Source organism: Enoplosus armatus, chromosome 15, assembly GCF_043641665.1.
Source record: "Enoplosus armatus isolate fEnoArm2 chromosome 15, fEnoArm2.hap1, whole genome shotgun sequence".
NCBI lineage: Eukaryota > Metazoa > Chordata > Actinopteri > Centrarchiformes > Enoplosidae > Enoplosus > Enoplosus armatus.
In genome coordinates this window covers 9,177,509-9,194,851 of record NC_092194.1, presented here as the reverse complement: position 1 = coordinate 9,194,851, position 17,343 = coordinate 9,177,509, and the positions used below count along the sequence as shown (strand labels likewise).

The 17,343-nt window shown below is 44.1% G+C and overlaps 1 protein-coding gene across 1 annotated transcript in view; it reads left to right on the top strand.

Moving 5' to 3' along the window:
- LOC139298094 (latent-transforming growth factor beta-binding protein 2-like) overlaps positions 1-17,343 on the top strand; it is a 78,891-nt gene that overhangs the window by 16,374 nt on the left and 45,174 nt on the right. The window contains exons 4-5 of the mRNA XM_070920959.1: positions 15,004-15,272; positions 16,258-16,446. Of these exons, the coding sequence (XP_070777060.1) occupies positions 15,004-15,272; positions 16,258-16,446 (458 nt within the window). The remainder of the gene's footprint in view (positions 1-15,003; positions 15,273-16,257; positions 16,447-17,343) is intronic.

Genomic DNA, 17,343 nt, shown 5'->3' with positions numbered 1-17,343 from the left:
AGTCACAAGTGCCCGTACTATGACTGTGTCCACCGTTTATATTTCTGCTGAAGCTGACTAACTGTTCCTAAGAGGTGCTTTTCAGTTCAAGATGAGCCATTTCCTTCTGCTGGAGTACACATTTTCCAAGCATGCAGCTCAGACTAGTCCAGATATTAGTTGTTCTAACCAACTGATTTTTCAGAAATTTGCAGAACAGAATAAAAAGCTTCTGCCAAAATTGTTGAATGTCTTCATTTCAACATCAGTCGAAGAATGATTTGAATATTTGACTTGGTAGTTCCAGGAAGCTATTTGAGCGCTTGTGTAATTCGCATTTAAAGCTCAGCCCTCGTGAACTGCAAATGTTCTGCATTCTCTCGGCCCAGAATGATCTTTTAGGGGTGGAACAGTGTTCCCCCTGGAGAAGTGGTGGATGCAAGTCTTGGTTTCATATATCAGGCTGAGGTTCCACTGTTTGCAAAGCCAGGAAAGCACGAGCAATGTGAGGTCACATAGAGTGAGAGTCAGATAGAGAGACGACACCAGTGCCAAAGCTCAATTAAGTAGTAAGAAGAGGAGCGGGGAGGACAGGCGCTCGGCCTCAGATAGATCATGTTGGTCTTGCCCCCACTTATAAACTGAGGGAGAAAAGGCCGTCCTGTACATGCAGTCTCCTTTCATTTTTCTCTACTAGAGAAGGTGTGAGGTACTATATATGTCTTTCTTGGAGCAGACTTGGCTTGTTATGTCAGCAGCACCCTGTTACTGACCTGGCCTGTCAAGTGGCGCCAAGAACAAGAAATAGTGCAGAGAAGGAACGAGACAGACAAGGAGGGAGAGAACAAAAACAATGATAATAAGACAAAACATCAATTTGAGAGAGATAAAATGATTCATTCATCTGAACAAGGTAAAGTGACTGCTTAGTTTTAATTCCAGGATAGTCTAAAGTCAGTTGGATTTCTGCTTTCCAGACCTGCTGCTTGGCCTTCCTCTTCACTGTCCAGTCAGCTCTGGTTCACAGTTGTGAAACCTCACTGTGTGCACATGTCAGCAGGCGGCAGACGGGGAAAGTGTAGTGTCTGCGGTCGATTTCTAAGAGGTTTGTCAACATCTCAGTGAAGATGATGCTTAATTCAATTTTTCCGCAGGCCAGCACCTCAAACTTGTGTGGCTTGACGCACAGCTTTTTTGATTGAGCAACCAGAAGAGGTTTTGTGGTCTGGTTACTCAGTTGGAAGTGTTTTTACCAAGCTATTCACTCAATAACCAAATAAAGAGGATTTCAACTTTTTCCTGCTGTCTCCATGGTTACCAGCAAATTAATTGCTGTGTTAACATTTGATTGAAGTAGCTGACTTCTCTTTGGCATGGCGGTGGTTTTAAACATGGTGAGCAACAATGTTGTGCATTATATCACCTGGTCTTGTAGTAGCCATATTTCTTGGCACTTACCCAAAGACGTACCAAAATAATTCAGGACTCTTTAGGATTTAAAGTGCCTTACCAAAATGTGGATGAGCACATCAGAGTCTAAGATTAAGATGCGCTGATGGTATATGTTCTGTCCTAACAAATCTTTTGAAGGATTTCTCATCCCTATCGGCCAGTTGAACTGGAATTTCTCTCAGTCAAAATCTATTGACGACTGACGTGTCGTCAGTCCTTTGTGGGCACAGCTGCCTTCTGAAATGTTATTTTAGAGAATAAATTGTTTCTCGAGAAGTCCTACTGAATGAATCCAGCACATCTATGAGTGACAGCCTAGAATAAAAGTCTTGTTGGGATGGACAAAACATATGAGGAGCCTTCTGTTTAGTGGGAGTCTGGGACATGGGGATACAACTCCATACCCCACTCCCTCTTCTTGTATTCATGTCTCCAGTCTTCCTCCTCTCCTCTGACCATTTCAACTGTGTCCCAAATGCCCCAGCTGCCTGTTCTGAGGGATTAAAACGGTAAAAGTTAATAGAGGTACATCCTATATGCAGCTGGCAAACAAATAACTGTTTCGTCCTCTAACCTGTCCTGTCTTTGCTGTGGAGCAAATGAGTTTCACTGTGAACCAGCGTTTCCTGTGAGCGCTGTGCTCAGAAGCAGTGAAAGGCTTGTCCCTGTCAGCAGGAGATCCTGTAGATCACAGCTAGTCTGTCGGCTCCCAGTATGAAGGTCAGGGCCAGTGGTGAACACTCCTGGCTAAGCTGGGACTGTGATAACGCACAGAGGACATATTCAGCACCTCCTATGAGTCCTTCAAACCAACTCCCAACCCCCCCACCATTCTCTGACATCAGTCCTCTGCAGGAAACAGAGCAGGGCAGAGCAGGATGTGTGTGCAGCATGCAGGTCATCCCTCCAAAGGTCATCTCTCTCTCTGGTCTCTGTTACATAATCAGGACAGCTGGCAGCAGCTACCTGGATCACAGAGCTGTACAGTGATACTACAGTTCAAGTTGTCATGGTTTTTGTACTAGAATTTAAACAGACTGTAGATTTGAGAACTAGATCATATACTGCATTCGTCTACACTACCACGATGATGAACCATGTGTTCATCACTGCTTCACTAAGTTTTTGATGCATCAAAAACTGCAACTGCATCATTCGAACAAACCAATCTAAACTGCCCCACAGTGTGATGATACAACTGGAAACTGGTAATGATATTCAGTGTTCTACCTTTTCTTACAACAGCTCTGTGTCAAAAAACACAGCCTCATTCATTTCAATGAGGTCACTGTGTTGCCAGAGCAGAGGTGCCAAACCAGGGGGCTGTGACCAAAAAACACTCATCTCACTGGTACTTGAAACAACAACCCCGCCAACACATCCCCTTGTGTCTAACTCTAACGCAGTGCTGTTTTCGGACTGAACGGCCAGTAACCCAGCATCTGAATTAGGAGAGGGGTGACAATACTACACTGTGGTGGATCTTAGATAATGCTACAGTCATGTCCATGAACCTCAAACCATCTGTTTCATTAGAGGTTGTTGTGGAGCTCTGGAACCGAATGACTAATTATATATTTAATGTGATTTTGACAACACAATGCAATTTGATGTACAATACAATATAATATACAAAACAATATACAATACGATCTGATAATGTACGATATGATACAAGAAGATACAATACGCTACAAAACTTGTTGATACATTAAATCAATCAATTCAATCACAGCGGGCCGCAGACTCAATTAAGTGCCACAGTAATCCCTTGCCTCATGTTGACTTCAATAAAAATAAGCAGTGAATTTACACAGAATTTAAATTTGGAGAAAAGAGAGCTCTCGAATAGGTTGTCTGGTCAGTATCAGCAGATTGAGTTGAGGTATTGACACACAAGAGAGAGTGTTGGATCAGTGTATCCCTATTTATCACCACTGGTTCGTCATTTCAAATGTTTCAAATTTAAATTTCAACGCATCAATGTCTTGGCCTATTACGTAAAGTAATTGCTCTGTACAATTTTGCAAAGTGCAATTTGCTTCAGGGATGATTACAAATTTGGTCACACCCAGTAACATATTGAGATGTTGAAGAAAAACAAAAACACCCAGTAACATGGAGCAGAGCAGAATGCATATAGCTTTCTCTGCATTAACTGTTATGCTTATATCAGCCCCACCGTTTGCCTGGTGACTAATAGGGCTGGCGGTTATGTGGCTTGTTGACTCAAGGCTTTGCACATAGCCACACAGCCGTTTCTCAGAGGAAACTGTGGTCATAGTGGGAGTTCTCCATGTTAATCATGGATCACTGGTTGCTTTCACTCCCACTCCAGACAAACCACACCACCAGCGCTGACGGGAGCCACTGTCAAAATCCCCGGGGTGACCTCAGCACCTGTATAGAAATATTGCTTTACTATCGTCACCAATGTTCTTGCTAGTAATGATCACTGAAGAATCTGAGGTATCAAGTGTAACACAATCGCAGAGCTTGAATAAAATATGATCATAAACGTTGAAAGGCGGGAGTGGAAATTCGCTCAACAAGTTTCTCATTACTCAGTTGAGAGGATAATAAATTAAAAGAGTAGCCCAAATCCCACAGTAGCTTTCCATCTCATAATACTCTTGATGCCTTCGACTTTGATCAGATATGTGTGTTCTTAAGACTGAAATATCTAAACATTCAGCCTGGGAAAGTTTTCCTACTGTACCACCTGGCAGTCTGCTTTGCTACTCAAAAGCGGACGTGTCCAGAATCATCCTCTTGTCTCCCTTCTCGGACGCTGCCAAAACAGAGGAGGCCTGCAGACGGGGAGTCGGGCTGAAGCAGAGTAGAGGGGTAAAGTGCAGGGTAATTCCTGAATAGGGCTCTATCTCGCTTCTAAACCAGGCATATGACAGTGTGTCTAGAGCTGTGATTTGTGTCTGTACGTGGGCAGACTGGGAATGAACTTGAACGGGGTCAGGTTGACTGGATTTCTGCCTGTGGATTGCAGGCATGTTTCTGCCGGTTCTACAAACTTTACCTTTGCCCTCACACTGGTCCCTGGTGAGCTTTTTCACTTGTGATATAAATGGGACAGGGCTTTCCGGAGCATGGCTGGACATCCTTTGCCATGGTTTTGTGTTGTTTGGGGGGACATTGTGTACCTCTGCTACTGTGGGTTTAACTTCAACAAAGTGCAGACTCAGCTGTGAAGGCTACCCTGTCCTCAGGTGAACTCTGTAGATGCTACAAAAGGCAAGGAGATGTGGAATTTTGCATAACATATGATGGTAGAAAATGAACCGAGATGGATTCAGCATATGTTGTTAGACTTTTTAACAAGTGTGTCTAAATGTACTGTAGATTTTTGAATTTGAGGAAGCTTAACACGCAGCGATGTTGACCGAGCCAGGCCAGGAAGAGTTGGTGTGTTTCTTTCTACAAACAGAGCCAAACGAGTCCCATGAGTGTTTGGCTTCCTGCTAGGCCAGAGGGAACAAAGGACCATAGAGAACTCAGCACTCAGCGTGGGACAGATATGTCTTTCTCTCTCTCCATCCCAACTCTCCAAAGCCCCATCCGAAAACACACTCTCTGAGCCGCAGTGCCAGCGAGCTCGGCGTCCGCAGCCAAATCCTTCTCATCAAGCAGGCCTGTGCAGATGCAGCTGTCGGAGGGACAAATACTGCGGCAGTTATAGGAAGAGGGGCGCCTATCCCAGAATGCACTCCAGCCTCCAGCTCTGGAGCTGAGGCAGATGGAGACAGCATCAATCAGGCTCATCTCCCAGATATGGGGCATGGTGTTGAAAGCATGAATTAGCAGTATGGCTGTGCATGGAACCACTTAATCCAGGATGTAGGGTTCCTGTGGGGCCGAACGGTGGAGAAGACCTCCACACATACACATCCAACATGCTCAAGTCCCACACAACATGAATTTCTTCTTCCACATCCAGACGTCAAAACTCAACTGTGTTGGCTTTCCTCATGTCTGCATCTTTCCCTCGTGTTCTCTGAGAACCTCTGGTAAAGTTTTCATTGCTATTTAAAACCAATGTTACAGGCCGCTTCAAAGATTCCCTCAATCACGTCTCTTTTTGGAAACCCTCTTTGGCTTATTGTCAGAGCAGCCTGACATATGACACTGACCAGTGTAGGCACAGGCTCAGTCAGCACTTTGTAATGGCTCTTCCTGCTGACCTGTCTTGTGGCATTTTACTAAGTGAATGATCAGAGCAACTACAATAAACTGTAGAGTATTGAATAGCCTCTCAGCTCACCATGTCTCCAGGCATTTTGATTCTGGCCCCTGAACCACAGCAACCACACTGCTTTGCTTCCATCCAGAATCAGGCCTTTCTGAGATTTCTCAGAGCTTGAAAAACCCCACTTTAAGAATGCTGAGGTGAAAACAGACAGATTGGCACTGCTACTGGCCCCCTGGAGATAAAAAGAGAACTGTTTATTTCACAGCTTTTGGCCTGTGATTGAGTAGATGGTGGTAGTCATATGTTTTGATCATGTTGTATCTGAAAACCTCAATGAGGTCGAATTTACAGAAAATCTATTTTCATGCAGGCAGTGGGGGAAGTTATACCTATAAAATTAAGTGGAACTTCATCTCTTCATTTGTCTGTGTAGCACTTTGATGGGTCCAAGTAATAGTCTTTGCTAAATAAATTTTGCTGCTTTCAATTCTGTGCTAGGCCCAGTTGTTGCTCTAATATAAGCCTCATCCCCTGGGGCAGGAAAAAAAGCTTTCTGAATCAATCCAACCCCACTGTAATTCATTTCACCCAGGGTCTGGCTGCTACTAGCGGGATTCCTGGAAGGCCGTCCAGACAGAGCGAACATGATTTAATCCAGCCTCTGTGGCTGGTGCGATAAGCCCTCAGACACACCCAGATTTTCACAAGGGGAAATATTCTGCCAGGACCCACAATTATCCAAGTCATAATGACTAGAGATGTTATCAAAGAGAGACTGGGCCTTAATTGCTCACTGATGTTTGGCCTTACAGTGCATCCGGAAAGTATTCACAGCGCTTCACTTTTTCCACATTTTGTTATGTTGCAGCCTTATACCAAAATGGATTAAATTCATTTTTTTCCTCAAAATTCTACACACAACACCCCATAATGACAACGTGAAAAAAGTTTTTTGGAGATTTTTGCAAATTTATTAAAAATAAAAAACCTGAGAAATCACATGTACATAAGTATTCACAGCCTTTGCTCAATACTTTGTTGATGCACCTTTGGCAGCAATTACAGCCTCAAGTCTTTTTGAATATGATGCCACAAGCTTGGCACACCTATCTTTGGGCAGTTTCACCCATTCCTCTTTGCAGCACCTCTCAAGCTCCATCAGGTTGGATGGGAAGCGTCGGTGCACAGCCATTTTCAGATCTCTCCAGAGATGTTCAATCGGATTCAAGTCTGGGCTCTGGCTGGGCCACTCAAGGACATTCACAGAGTTGTCCTGAAGCCACTCCTTTGATATCTTGGCTGTGTGCTTAGGGTCGTTGTCCTGCTGAAAGATAAACCGTCGCCCCAGTCTGAGGTCAAGAGCGCTCTGGAGCAGGTTTTCATCCAGGATGTCTCTGTACTTTGCTGCATTCATCTTTCCCTCTATCCCGACTAGTCTCCCAGTTCCTGCCGCTGAAAAACATCCCCACAGCATGATGCTGCCACCACCATGCTTCACTGTAGGGATGGTATTGGCCTGGTGATGAGCGGTGCCTGGTTTCCTCCAAACGTGACGCCTGGCATTCACACTAAAGAGTTCAATCTTTGTCTCATCAGACCAGAGAATTTTGTTTCTCATGGTCTGAGAGTCCTTCAGGTGCCTTTTGGCAAACTCCAGGCGGGCTGCTATGTGCCTTTTACTAAGGAGTGGCTTCCGTCTGGCCACTCTACCATACAGGCCTGATTGGTGGATTGCTGCAGAGATGGTTGTCCTTCTGGAAGGTTCTCCTCTCTCCACAGAGGAACTCTGGAGCTCTGACAGAGTGACCATCGGGTTCTTGGTCACCTCCCTGACTAAGGCCCTTCTCCCCCGATTACTCAGTTTAGATGGCCGGCCAGCTCTAGGAAGAGTCCTGGTGGTTCCGAACTTCTTCCACTTACGGATGATGGAGGCCACTGTGCTCATTGGGACCTTCAAAGCAGCAGAAATTTTTCTGTAACCTTCCCCAGATTTGTGCCTCGAGACAATCCTGTCTCGGAGGTCTACAGACAATTCCTTTGACTTCATGCTTGGTTTGTGCTCTGACATGCACTGTCAACTGTGGGACCTTATATAGACAGGTGTGTGCCTTTCCAAATCATGTCCAATCAACTGAATTTACCACAGGTGGACTCCAATTAAGCTGCAGAAACATCTCAAGGATGATCAGTGGAAACAGGATGCACCTGAGCTCAATTTTGAGCTTCATGGCAAAGGCTGTGAATACTTATGTACATGTGATTTCTTAGTTTTTTATTTTTAATAAATTTGCAAAAATTTCAAAAAAACTTTTTTCGCATTGTCATTATGGGGTGTTGTGTGTAGAATTTTGAGGAAAAAAATTTATTTAATCCATTTTGGAATAAGGGTGTAACATAACAAAATGTGGAAAAAGTGAAGCGCCGTGAATACTTTCCGGATGCACTGTATGCGGCCACGTATATGAGAAGAACTTGTCCTTGTTTCAGGAGAAAGGAGCTTATCGTTAAAGAGCTGCACATGTTTCTGTGACTAGGTGTTTTCCTGTTATTCCTAGTTTATAGTATGGGACACATTGGACTACTGGCACTACTGGCAATGTTAAATTGCATTTCCATTGAGCCTTCAGTCAAAATTTCATCACTTTGTACTTTTTTTTGTAGTCTGACTATTCACCGAGCACCAAGAAATGACATTATTCACTCATTATCCATATCCAAGAATAAAATCTGTTGTTTGTTGTCTGTTTGCCCAGACATATTCTTTTGATTTCACACATTCATTGCTGATTTTTTGGTGCAGATTGGTAGCTAACCTTATAGTGACTTTTTAAAAATCATTTTTTATCTTATCACCACTGATGTGTACATAGTTTGATTTGAGCAAGTAAATTAGATATTTTACTATAAGGCACATTTCTCCTCATGACTAATCCGTGGCAGGAAGCAAATATATATAATGCAATCTCTTTAAAGGAATACTGCAACGTTTTGGGAAATTCCCTTATTTGCTTTCTTTCCGAGAGTTAGATGAGAAGATTGATACAGCTCTCATGTTTGTATGGTAAATATGAAGCTGGAGCCACCAGCCAGTTATCTTAGCTTAGCATAAAGACTGGAAAAAGGGGGAAAACAGCCAGCCTAGCAGCTCTAAAGCTCACTTATTAGCATGTTATATCTTGTTTGTTTAATCTGTACATAGAAACAAAGTGTCAAAACTTCAGTTGACTGTATTATAAGGAGTTGTGTGCTGGACTATTTCTTGGCTGCAACCAGTTTCCAGGAAGTCCCAGCTCCTGGCCCATAATCTCTTGTAAAATCACAACATGTCATTTTCACACATTTTCACAGTTTTTTTATTGATTAACTAAACAAGGTGTAAGATGTGAATTAGTAAGCTTTAGAGATCCTAGTAGGCAGATTTTGTTACCTTTGGAAAGGGCTAGCTCTTTTCCCCTGCTTCCAGTCTTTATGCTAAGCTAAGCTATCTGGCTATAGCGTCACATTTACCGTACAGACATGAGAGTGGTATCAATCTTCTCATCTAACTATCAGAAATAGAATAAGTGTATTTTCTGAAATGTCTATTCATTTAAAACAACATCAACATCAAGAGGTTTTCAGTTCAGAGTTTTAACGCTGTAATGTGAACTTGACGTGCAAGTTTCAGGATAATCTTGCACAACAAGCTGTGAGAATAGCCAGTGGAGGTTAAAACATTTACTACCAGAGATTAAACATTCACAAACAGCTGTAATTTAGGGTAAGACTTTAATATGACAGAGGCTGGTGTTGAGCTATTTTTGAATTTCCAATGAACACAAACTTTACCACCATGCCATTGCATGAACTTGTTGCTATGAGGGACACACAACAACAGTGTAATGAAAATGCCCTTGGAGAAGGATATTATATTTATTGGTGCATGCTAAGGTTCAAACCTCAGGGTTTTATTGAAAGAAACACACAGGGGCCTCAGCGGTGAATGATGAATGGATGAGGGTGTTCTGCATAAAGCCAGAGGAATGAGATGTGTGACCACAGTGGGGTTTGACCACTGGTGGTACAGATGGTTTGGTGCACTGACTTGGTGGGTAAGAGAGGATTCATTATTTCTCAGCCTGCAGAGACTTCTTTCACCTCCTTAAATACGCCAAGGCTGTTAAGACAGACCAAATTCTGAATTAAACTCCCCCCCTCTTTGCCTGTGGGCCCTGAAAGCTAGATCAAACAGGTTAAAACAACCCCATCCTCTTAAAGTACCAACAAAATATCCAATTAGTAACTAATTTCTTATCAAATATCAGATAAAAAGGCTGACTTTTTGCTAAATCAAATTCTGAAGCAAACAAGTCATCCTTGGAACGAGAATCCAAGCCAACCTATGATAGTATCTTTACTGCTAATCTGGAATGTTTTCTCTCTTCGTAGCTACATCGTAGTTAATGTCTTGGACGTCACAGAGATTCATGACACTGTTGGGCTTTGAATAGCAAAACATGAACAAGAGTCAAGTGTGTATGTCTTTGCTAATGTTCTTGAATAACACCTCCTGGGACTAGTTTCAACAGTCTGCGCTCTCCTTTCTCGTCTGCATGCTTTAGTCTGTGAAATGTGGAGCACCATCTGTTGTTGAGCTTTTTGCTGAAAAACATCTCTCTCCTGACATTCTCCAATTTAAAATCTAGAGCAGAAAGATTCATTATCTCTGTCCATTCGGAGGTGTCTCCCAGTTTAATAGTGAATCCTCTGAAAAATATTGTGTTTTTGAGAAAGCCATTGGGCTGCATGGCTGCAAACCATATCTTGTAACAATTGCTTTGCCACCTGGTAGGGAACACTTTACTTTGGAATAGGACCAATATGCTTTGTTGCAAAAACTGTCTGTTCATACACCTCACACAGTGCTCCTCCCTCTTTGACTGCAAAAGCGCATGTCCCAAATACACTCATAAATCTTCTCTTCCTTTGTTGCCAACAGTGTTTGCAGCGGTGGAGCAGTACAAGGTTTTCATTGTTTCAGCTGCTGTTTGTACAGTTTTTTAGATTTCTGCTGCCCCCCCCCCCCAGTTAGACTGATGATCTGCATGTCCGAGTGCAAGCTTTGAAATGAACAATAGTCTTTAACACTTTGTCTGAATGAGATGAATGTGTGTAAACTTTGATTTACACTTGGTCTTTGATGACCGTCATTTACTTTCCCATTCACCAAGTAGCCTTCAAATTGCCCTAATTATGTGCTGTTCTTATGTAATAAGGGTTTTTGGCTGACGCTCCGTGTTGGAAAGAGGTAAATGGAACCATTAAACATTTTGTTTAAATAAAAAGAATAATGACTCGATTTTCCTCAGCAGGATAGAGCGACTCTTGTGTTGATTGGTCGTAAACCTACTGATGGTTCCAGAGGTTTGCTACTCGTCACTCTGGAGGTCATGTCCAGTCCAACACAAAGAGAACTGAGACGGGACAAAGGGACAAAGCTGGGAGCTATCGGGTTGTGCGGTGTGACCCAGACTGGGATGCTCATGCCAGACACTTCTGCCTGCTGTCAGACTGTCTTGTTTAGACAGTCTGCTCAAAGCCAAATGGCTCCATCCAACTACCAGACGAGCTCTTCATATCAGTCTATTTTCAGCATTAGCTGCCATAAGCCAACAATCCAAGCCATTAGATGTGGGCTTGGACTTTGGTATTCTCAAACAAATCAAAATGAAAAATGAGCTATGCCACGGTAGACTTGTGCTGAGCTTCAAGTGCTGAGAGGCCCGGTGAAAAACCATTTATTGTCACAATCCTTTACCTCTTGCCACCCTAAGCCCAGAAGAACGAGGTTCTCTGTCTGAAATATCATAGTTGTAACTGACAAATAGGCTTTATTTCATATGGAGGTTTATAGAGAGAGAAGATAATGAACGCACCTCAGAGACTGAACTGTTATTGAATGAATCAGCTGTGGCCCATACGTTACTATGCAGCGCTTCACATAAACACTGTTCTGGCCTCGTCATACAGAGCAGGCTACGGAGATGGTTTAAGATGTAAACAATTCCTGAGGATCTGGGTCAATGCATGTATGTGTGTGTGAATGTTTGGAGTGAAGCGGAAGATCAGATATGTCCAGATTATCCCTGTCTATCTAAGAGGTTCCTGTTTCCCAGTGGGCAACTTTCAGAAACAACACAATCACCACTGGGATGATGGGAAGTGGTGTTTTCCAAGCCCCCACTAAAGGGCTTTCCTGGCACTTAAACAAAGCCACCTAACTGAATTTCTCCACGTAATCCTCCCCTCCCCCTAACACGCTCTCATCAAAACTTCAAAGTACACCTAGCATTGTACTTGGCGGTGTAATTCACCAACGTGGTTTATGTACAGCCTCAGCAGAAGCTCGGAGATCAGAGGGTTTGTAGCCTCTTTGACTATCCTCCAGTTCTTGGTCCTGGCTTGTGTTTTCACAGTGTTTGACTGTGTGCTGTTTGCGCTCCAGAACTGCCTCCTCTCCAACTCATCTGGGTCAAGAGGCGCGGCTGGAACTGCCATTCATGCTGCCTGTCATGCCTTCAAGAGAGCTAATATTCACATGCCGTAATGCCGCGATGAGTTCAAAGATATGTAGCAACTGAGTGCCAAAATAATACTTTTGCAATGCATTGGAAGCTTTACAGTTGTTTCATGCACAGTGTGGATTCTTGGCCATCACTGTGATTTGTAATTTCCTCATGAGGTCTAGGTCCAATTGCTTTCCGTACATGTGAGATGAATGATGGTGAGTGAAAATGGACAGCACCAATGGCTTTATGTCTTGGTTGGAGGCCTCCTTTGTTATCAGTTACAAACTTTGATCAAGTGTTTGGACTGAGATATATCAGTGTATAAGAGTTGATTGTTTCTCTTTGAATGTAATTATCAAGCAAATGTTCTGAACATGAAATAATACATGTACTAAACCCAGTCAAGCCTCACTCTGTATGCAAGTGAGTCTCCCTAATGTAATCAAAGTGTCTAAATAATAAAACATGATTTGGCCTCATGATTTCAACATCACGTGTCTCCATAATGCTTTTTCTTTGGCCATTGTTAAATATGGAGCAAGAGCCAGGAGGTGATAGGCTTAGCATAAAGACTGGAGGCAGGGGAAAAGGCTAGCCTGGCTTCCTCCAAAGTAAAAAAATATGCCTGCAAACACATCCAAAGCTTACAACTTACAACTTTTAAATATATAAGCTTTCAGTTAGCAGTGAACAGCATCAGGACTCAGAACTTTTATGAAAGACACATTTTGTAAATTCATTATATTTTTACATTTTTATTTGACTCATTTCTCATTTCTTTATACCATATGCTCATTCAGCAGCTCTCTTATCAGCGCCATTGGTGATTTAATTAAAACTGTATGGCCATCATTTGATACGCTAAACATTTTTTCCATCTGTCTGTTCAAACCATGTTCCATGTAATCTTGGCAGAGGTCTTCAAAATTGCTTTCAAGTCACCCAGAACAAGGCGGGGGAATGGTTCCTCCTTGGATTGCTGGGGCCTTGAAGTTCCTAATGATGACATCAAACATTCAGAGTGAGTCGTGCTTGCTCTGGCTGCCCCCCCACCTCCACTGATCTGCAGGCAGAGAGGGCAGCAGTGAGCTCATGCTGGGAGGAAGTCACTTTGCCATTGAAAGTGAGAGAGACAGACAGAGCAACATCTGGCTAAGCCTACGAAGTGAGGCAGGATGCTTGCAGGCCAGGTGTCACTGTTAGTGATGGAAAAACCCAATCATGATTTGGAGTGGACGGTGTAGCTGGGTTAGCCACCTCCTGTAAGTTCTTACTACCTTGACACTATCACCTCTTGTTTCCTTGTGTTACATCCTATCCCCGGGACCCGCCCTGGAGATTCAGGATCTGGGTCAGCAGCTGTCGGCTATAGGTGCTGCCTGAAAAGGTGACGTGAGAGACCATTATCAAATGTTTGTCTCCCTTTTCCTCTTCTCATTTAGTGTCCTTTTCCCGTTGGCAGCAGGAATGTGGTTTTGTACTCTGAATAAAGGGACATGCATAGGCTTGTGCAACATCTAGCACAGCTGGGACAGGGTGTGTGTGTGTGTGTGTGTGTGTGTGTGTGTGTGTGTGTGTGTGTGTTTTGCAAGTGTGTGTACATGTATGCATTTTTGTGTAACATGCACATGTGTATTTATTTGCCCAATTATCGTTGTGTGTCTGTGGGTCGACAGAGCTGATTCAGTGTGTAAATATGTGGTGTCGACGACTAAAAACCCCATGTAATGAATGTTAATGTATGTATATCCTCATTTTTAGGGTGTGATTACAGCCAACAATTACCTTACAGGGCCACAGGTGTGCTTTGTAGAAATGTTCTTCTGATCTACCCGGTATGGTTCATCTTTGTCTTGCTCTGCTGACTGTCTGTCAGGGCAGATCAGTGGGATCCAGATGTTTTTTGCTGGGCTGACTCCCAGCACTCCCCAAGCTTTCCTAGACCCCCAGAGCCAAGGTAGGCCTGTCTGTCTGTCTGAGAGGCACGCGCCTCCCCCAGGTCGCTCACATGAGCTCAGCTTCCAGGTCGTGCAACACAGGCTCAGTAATTGACCCAAATCAAATGCTCACCGGTAAAAAACGTGCCCCTCGCAGCCCTGGTCGAGCTTTGTTCTTCGACCCTAGTTTTAATACTTCCTCCAGCCCGGTGCAACACTCAGGATGTTGCTCCCTGGTTGGCCACAGTCAGACAGAACAGGGAGTTCATAATCTAGTCAAGCAGACACAATGGGTGATGGAAAGGTTTTGTAGTCCTGATGGAAAGATCTAATGTGTCTAATCACACACTTTGCTCTGAGCAAAACAGACCAGCCACACACACACACACACACACACACACACACACACAGACACACACACAAACTGGGACTTTTCTGAGTTTTATTTCTTTTGGTTGCCTGATACTTTATTTTTTGTTAATCAGTGATGAAAAATGTTCTCTTGCGAAATCTCTTTAATGTCAAACAGAATCTTTCATTAATTAGCGAGGGTCATGGCTCTCTGACTTACAGCAGATGTTAGCTGAGAAACCCTATGTGCTTAAAAAATTATATGGTATTATTAATTTAATTAAAACAAAATTATTTCCAAATCATTGTGTCTCATCTATAAAATCAATTAAGCAATGCTATGACCTCAGACAGCATGTTTTTCTCTTAGGAATATTATTTTCTGTTGCACACACTGACCATGCTTAAATGGATTTCACGGTGATGCACATACGTTGCTGATGGGTGTATCTTTGTGAATGTGTGTATGTGTGGGACATTAGCTTTTGTCTGAGGTCATATGTTTATGGTCTTGTGATGATGTGATTGACAGGACCCAAGTGAGACGGGGACCCCCTGACTCCTCCCCTCAGCAGACCGGGACCTCCCGCACTGTGAAACGTTATCCATCATCTTCTGGGCCTATTACCTCCAACGCTCTACCCAGTGGCAACGGCTACGCTAATGGCCACGGAGCTAATGAGCACAGGAACTGGCATGGACACAGAAACGGGCACAGCAACGTGCACTCCTTTAACACTCACAGGCCTACTGGTGACAGCCAGCTACACGGCCAGTTCAACAATGCTTTATTACCAGCAGGTAAGAACAGAAAAGTAAGCATATCTATTGCTAACTGTGAAATGAATATCATAAAACTTGGATCTGTTGTCACTTGACCCGCATATTTAACATTTCCACTCTCCCGAGCCACGTCAAAACAAACACGGCTCAATTCACAGAGGCTAGGACACATACATACACATATGGGGTGTCGTCGTTAAATGGAACATTAGCCACAAGAAAAAGTTGGCAGCTTCCCAGGCTGCACTTTCCTTCTCCCACTGTCCACACATAACCCACCCCCTCTGTGGTCTGCATCACACCAGACAGACAGACGTTTGATATCAAAGCCGCATACAGTGTGTGAGCATGTGTGTGTGTGTGTGCTCTGCTGGTCCCCAATCTGCCGGAGAGGAGTACGAGCAGCGTGTGTGTCCTTGTGTGTTTGCATAGTTACATGCTTTGATATCTTTGGGAATCTTCACTGTCACCTCTCTGACATGACAGGCACTGAACCTTGGCGCCTCTACCCACAACAAAAAGAAATGTGATCTTGTCTTTCCTAATTTCTACTCACCCTTCACTACTTCATCCTCCTCTGATCCACCATCCAGCACACACAGCTGTCTGCTGTTCAAGCTTCTCTTGTTTTTAAGCCTGTACCAGAGCAACGGCTGTTGAACAGCTTCCCACCATTACACAACGTTCACTTGCACTCACGCTCTCTTTGTCTCCTTCACACATACACACATCCAAAACACCTTCTCCCAAAGATAAAGGGCTTGGAGGCTAGCCCGATACCTAATAGTATTCTCTCCCTCATTTGCTGGCCTGTGGCACATCGCTCATTCAGCTGCAGCGTGCCACTGGCTAGCCGTCAGCACACACCCTCGCGCACTTATAAAACTCCCTTTGCCCAGACGGGGAGTGTGTCACAGTGAGGCTGAAGGAGGAAGGATGCAGCTCGTCTCCAGCCTGTCTCTGCTGCTGCTCCTTCTCACCCAGGTGTGTGTGTGTTTTCCAGGGGCCAACCTCACCTCCAACCTGGACCGCATCAAGATCGTCTTCACACCCATGCTGTGCCGTAGGGTGTGCAGTGGCGGGCGCTGCTACAACAGCTGTGAGAAGGGAGACATCACCACAGTCTACAGCGAGAACTCGCACCAGCAGCAGCAGCAGCAGCAGCAGCCAAAGAACCAGGGCTTCCGACTCTGTGAGTGACATCTCTGGGCCAGCTGATTATCATTCACCCTTCTTGTCTGCTTCTCATCCTTTCTGCTGCTTCTTCTTTTCACTCCTCTTCTCCTCTCTCTCACTGTCTCTCTTGCTTACTTTCTGATTCTCACACACTTCCCATGTGTCTCCATCCTACTTTCTCATTCCTTTTTTATGTGGTGAGCTTGACAAAATGGGTTCCCAGTGGCATGCTGTCTGTTCTGAATACCAGGCTCAGAGAGGAGGCAGAGTGGTGGAGATGAAAGCTGAGGGTTACGCTAAAAACTCTCCCTGTCAAAGAGAAAGAGAGACAGGGAAAGCGGGAGAGACGGGGGTAGACCAGATTAAAAGCGGGCTCTGTAAAAGGGGGCTAATCTCCCCTTGCACACACACACACACACACACACACACACACACACACACACGTGGAGCTGGTGGTCCCACGCTCCCAGCACTTAGCCCCATCTTTCTGCGGTTTACACCTCGCGATTGGCCCTGGCGTTAACCATTTAACGTGCTCCCTGGGAGAGCAGGGACGAATGAAAGAGGAGAGGGAGAGGCAGAAAGAGAGAAAGAGTAGCAGCATGAACAGGATTTTATAGGGATTACATTAAACCTTCCATTTATCCGGGGGGCTTTGCTTCAAATTCACACAGGAGTGTCCATGGGAAGGGTGGGAGCGGTCAATGCCAAGGGAGGGTCGTACCCCCGCATGTTTCTTAGTTTTCTCATCAGTTTTAAGGGTCTAGCTGAGGCTCAGACTAATTACTACTTGTGGATTAGAGGGTGCACATACCACACACATACACATAGTCCTCTCCAGTCGCAACTCACATAAATACAAACTCAAACAGGCACACAAACATGCAACAAACCCTCACCTAAGTACTCTAGG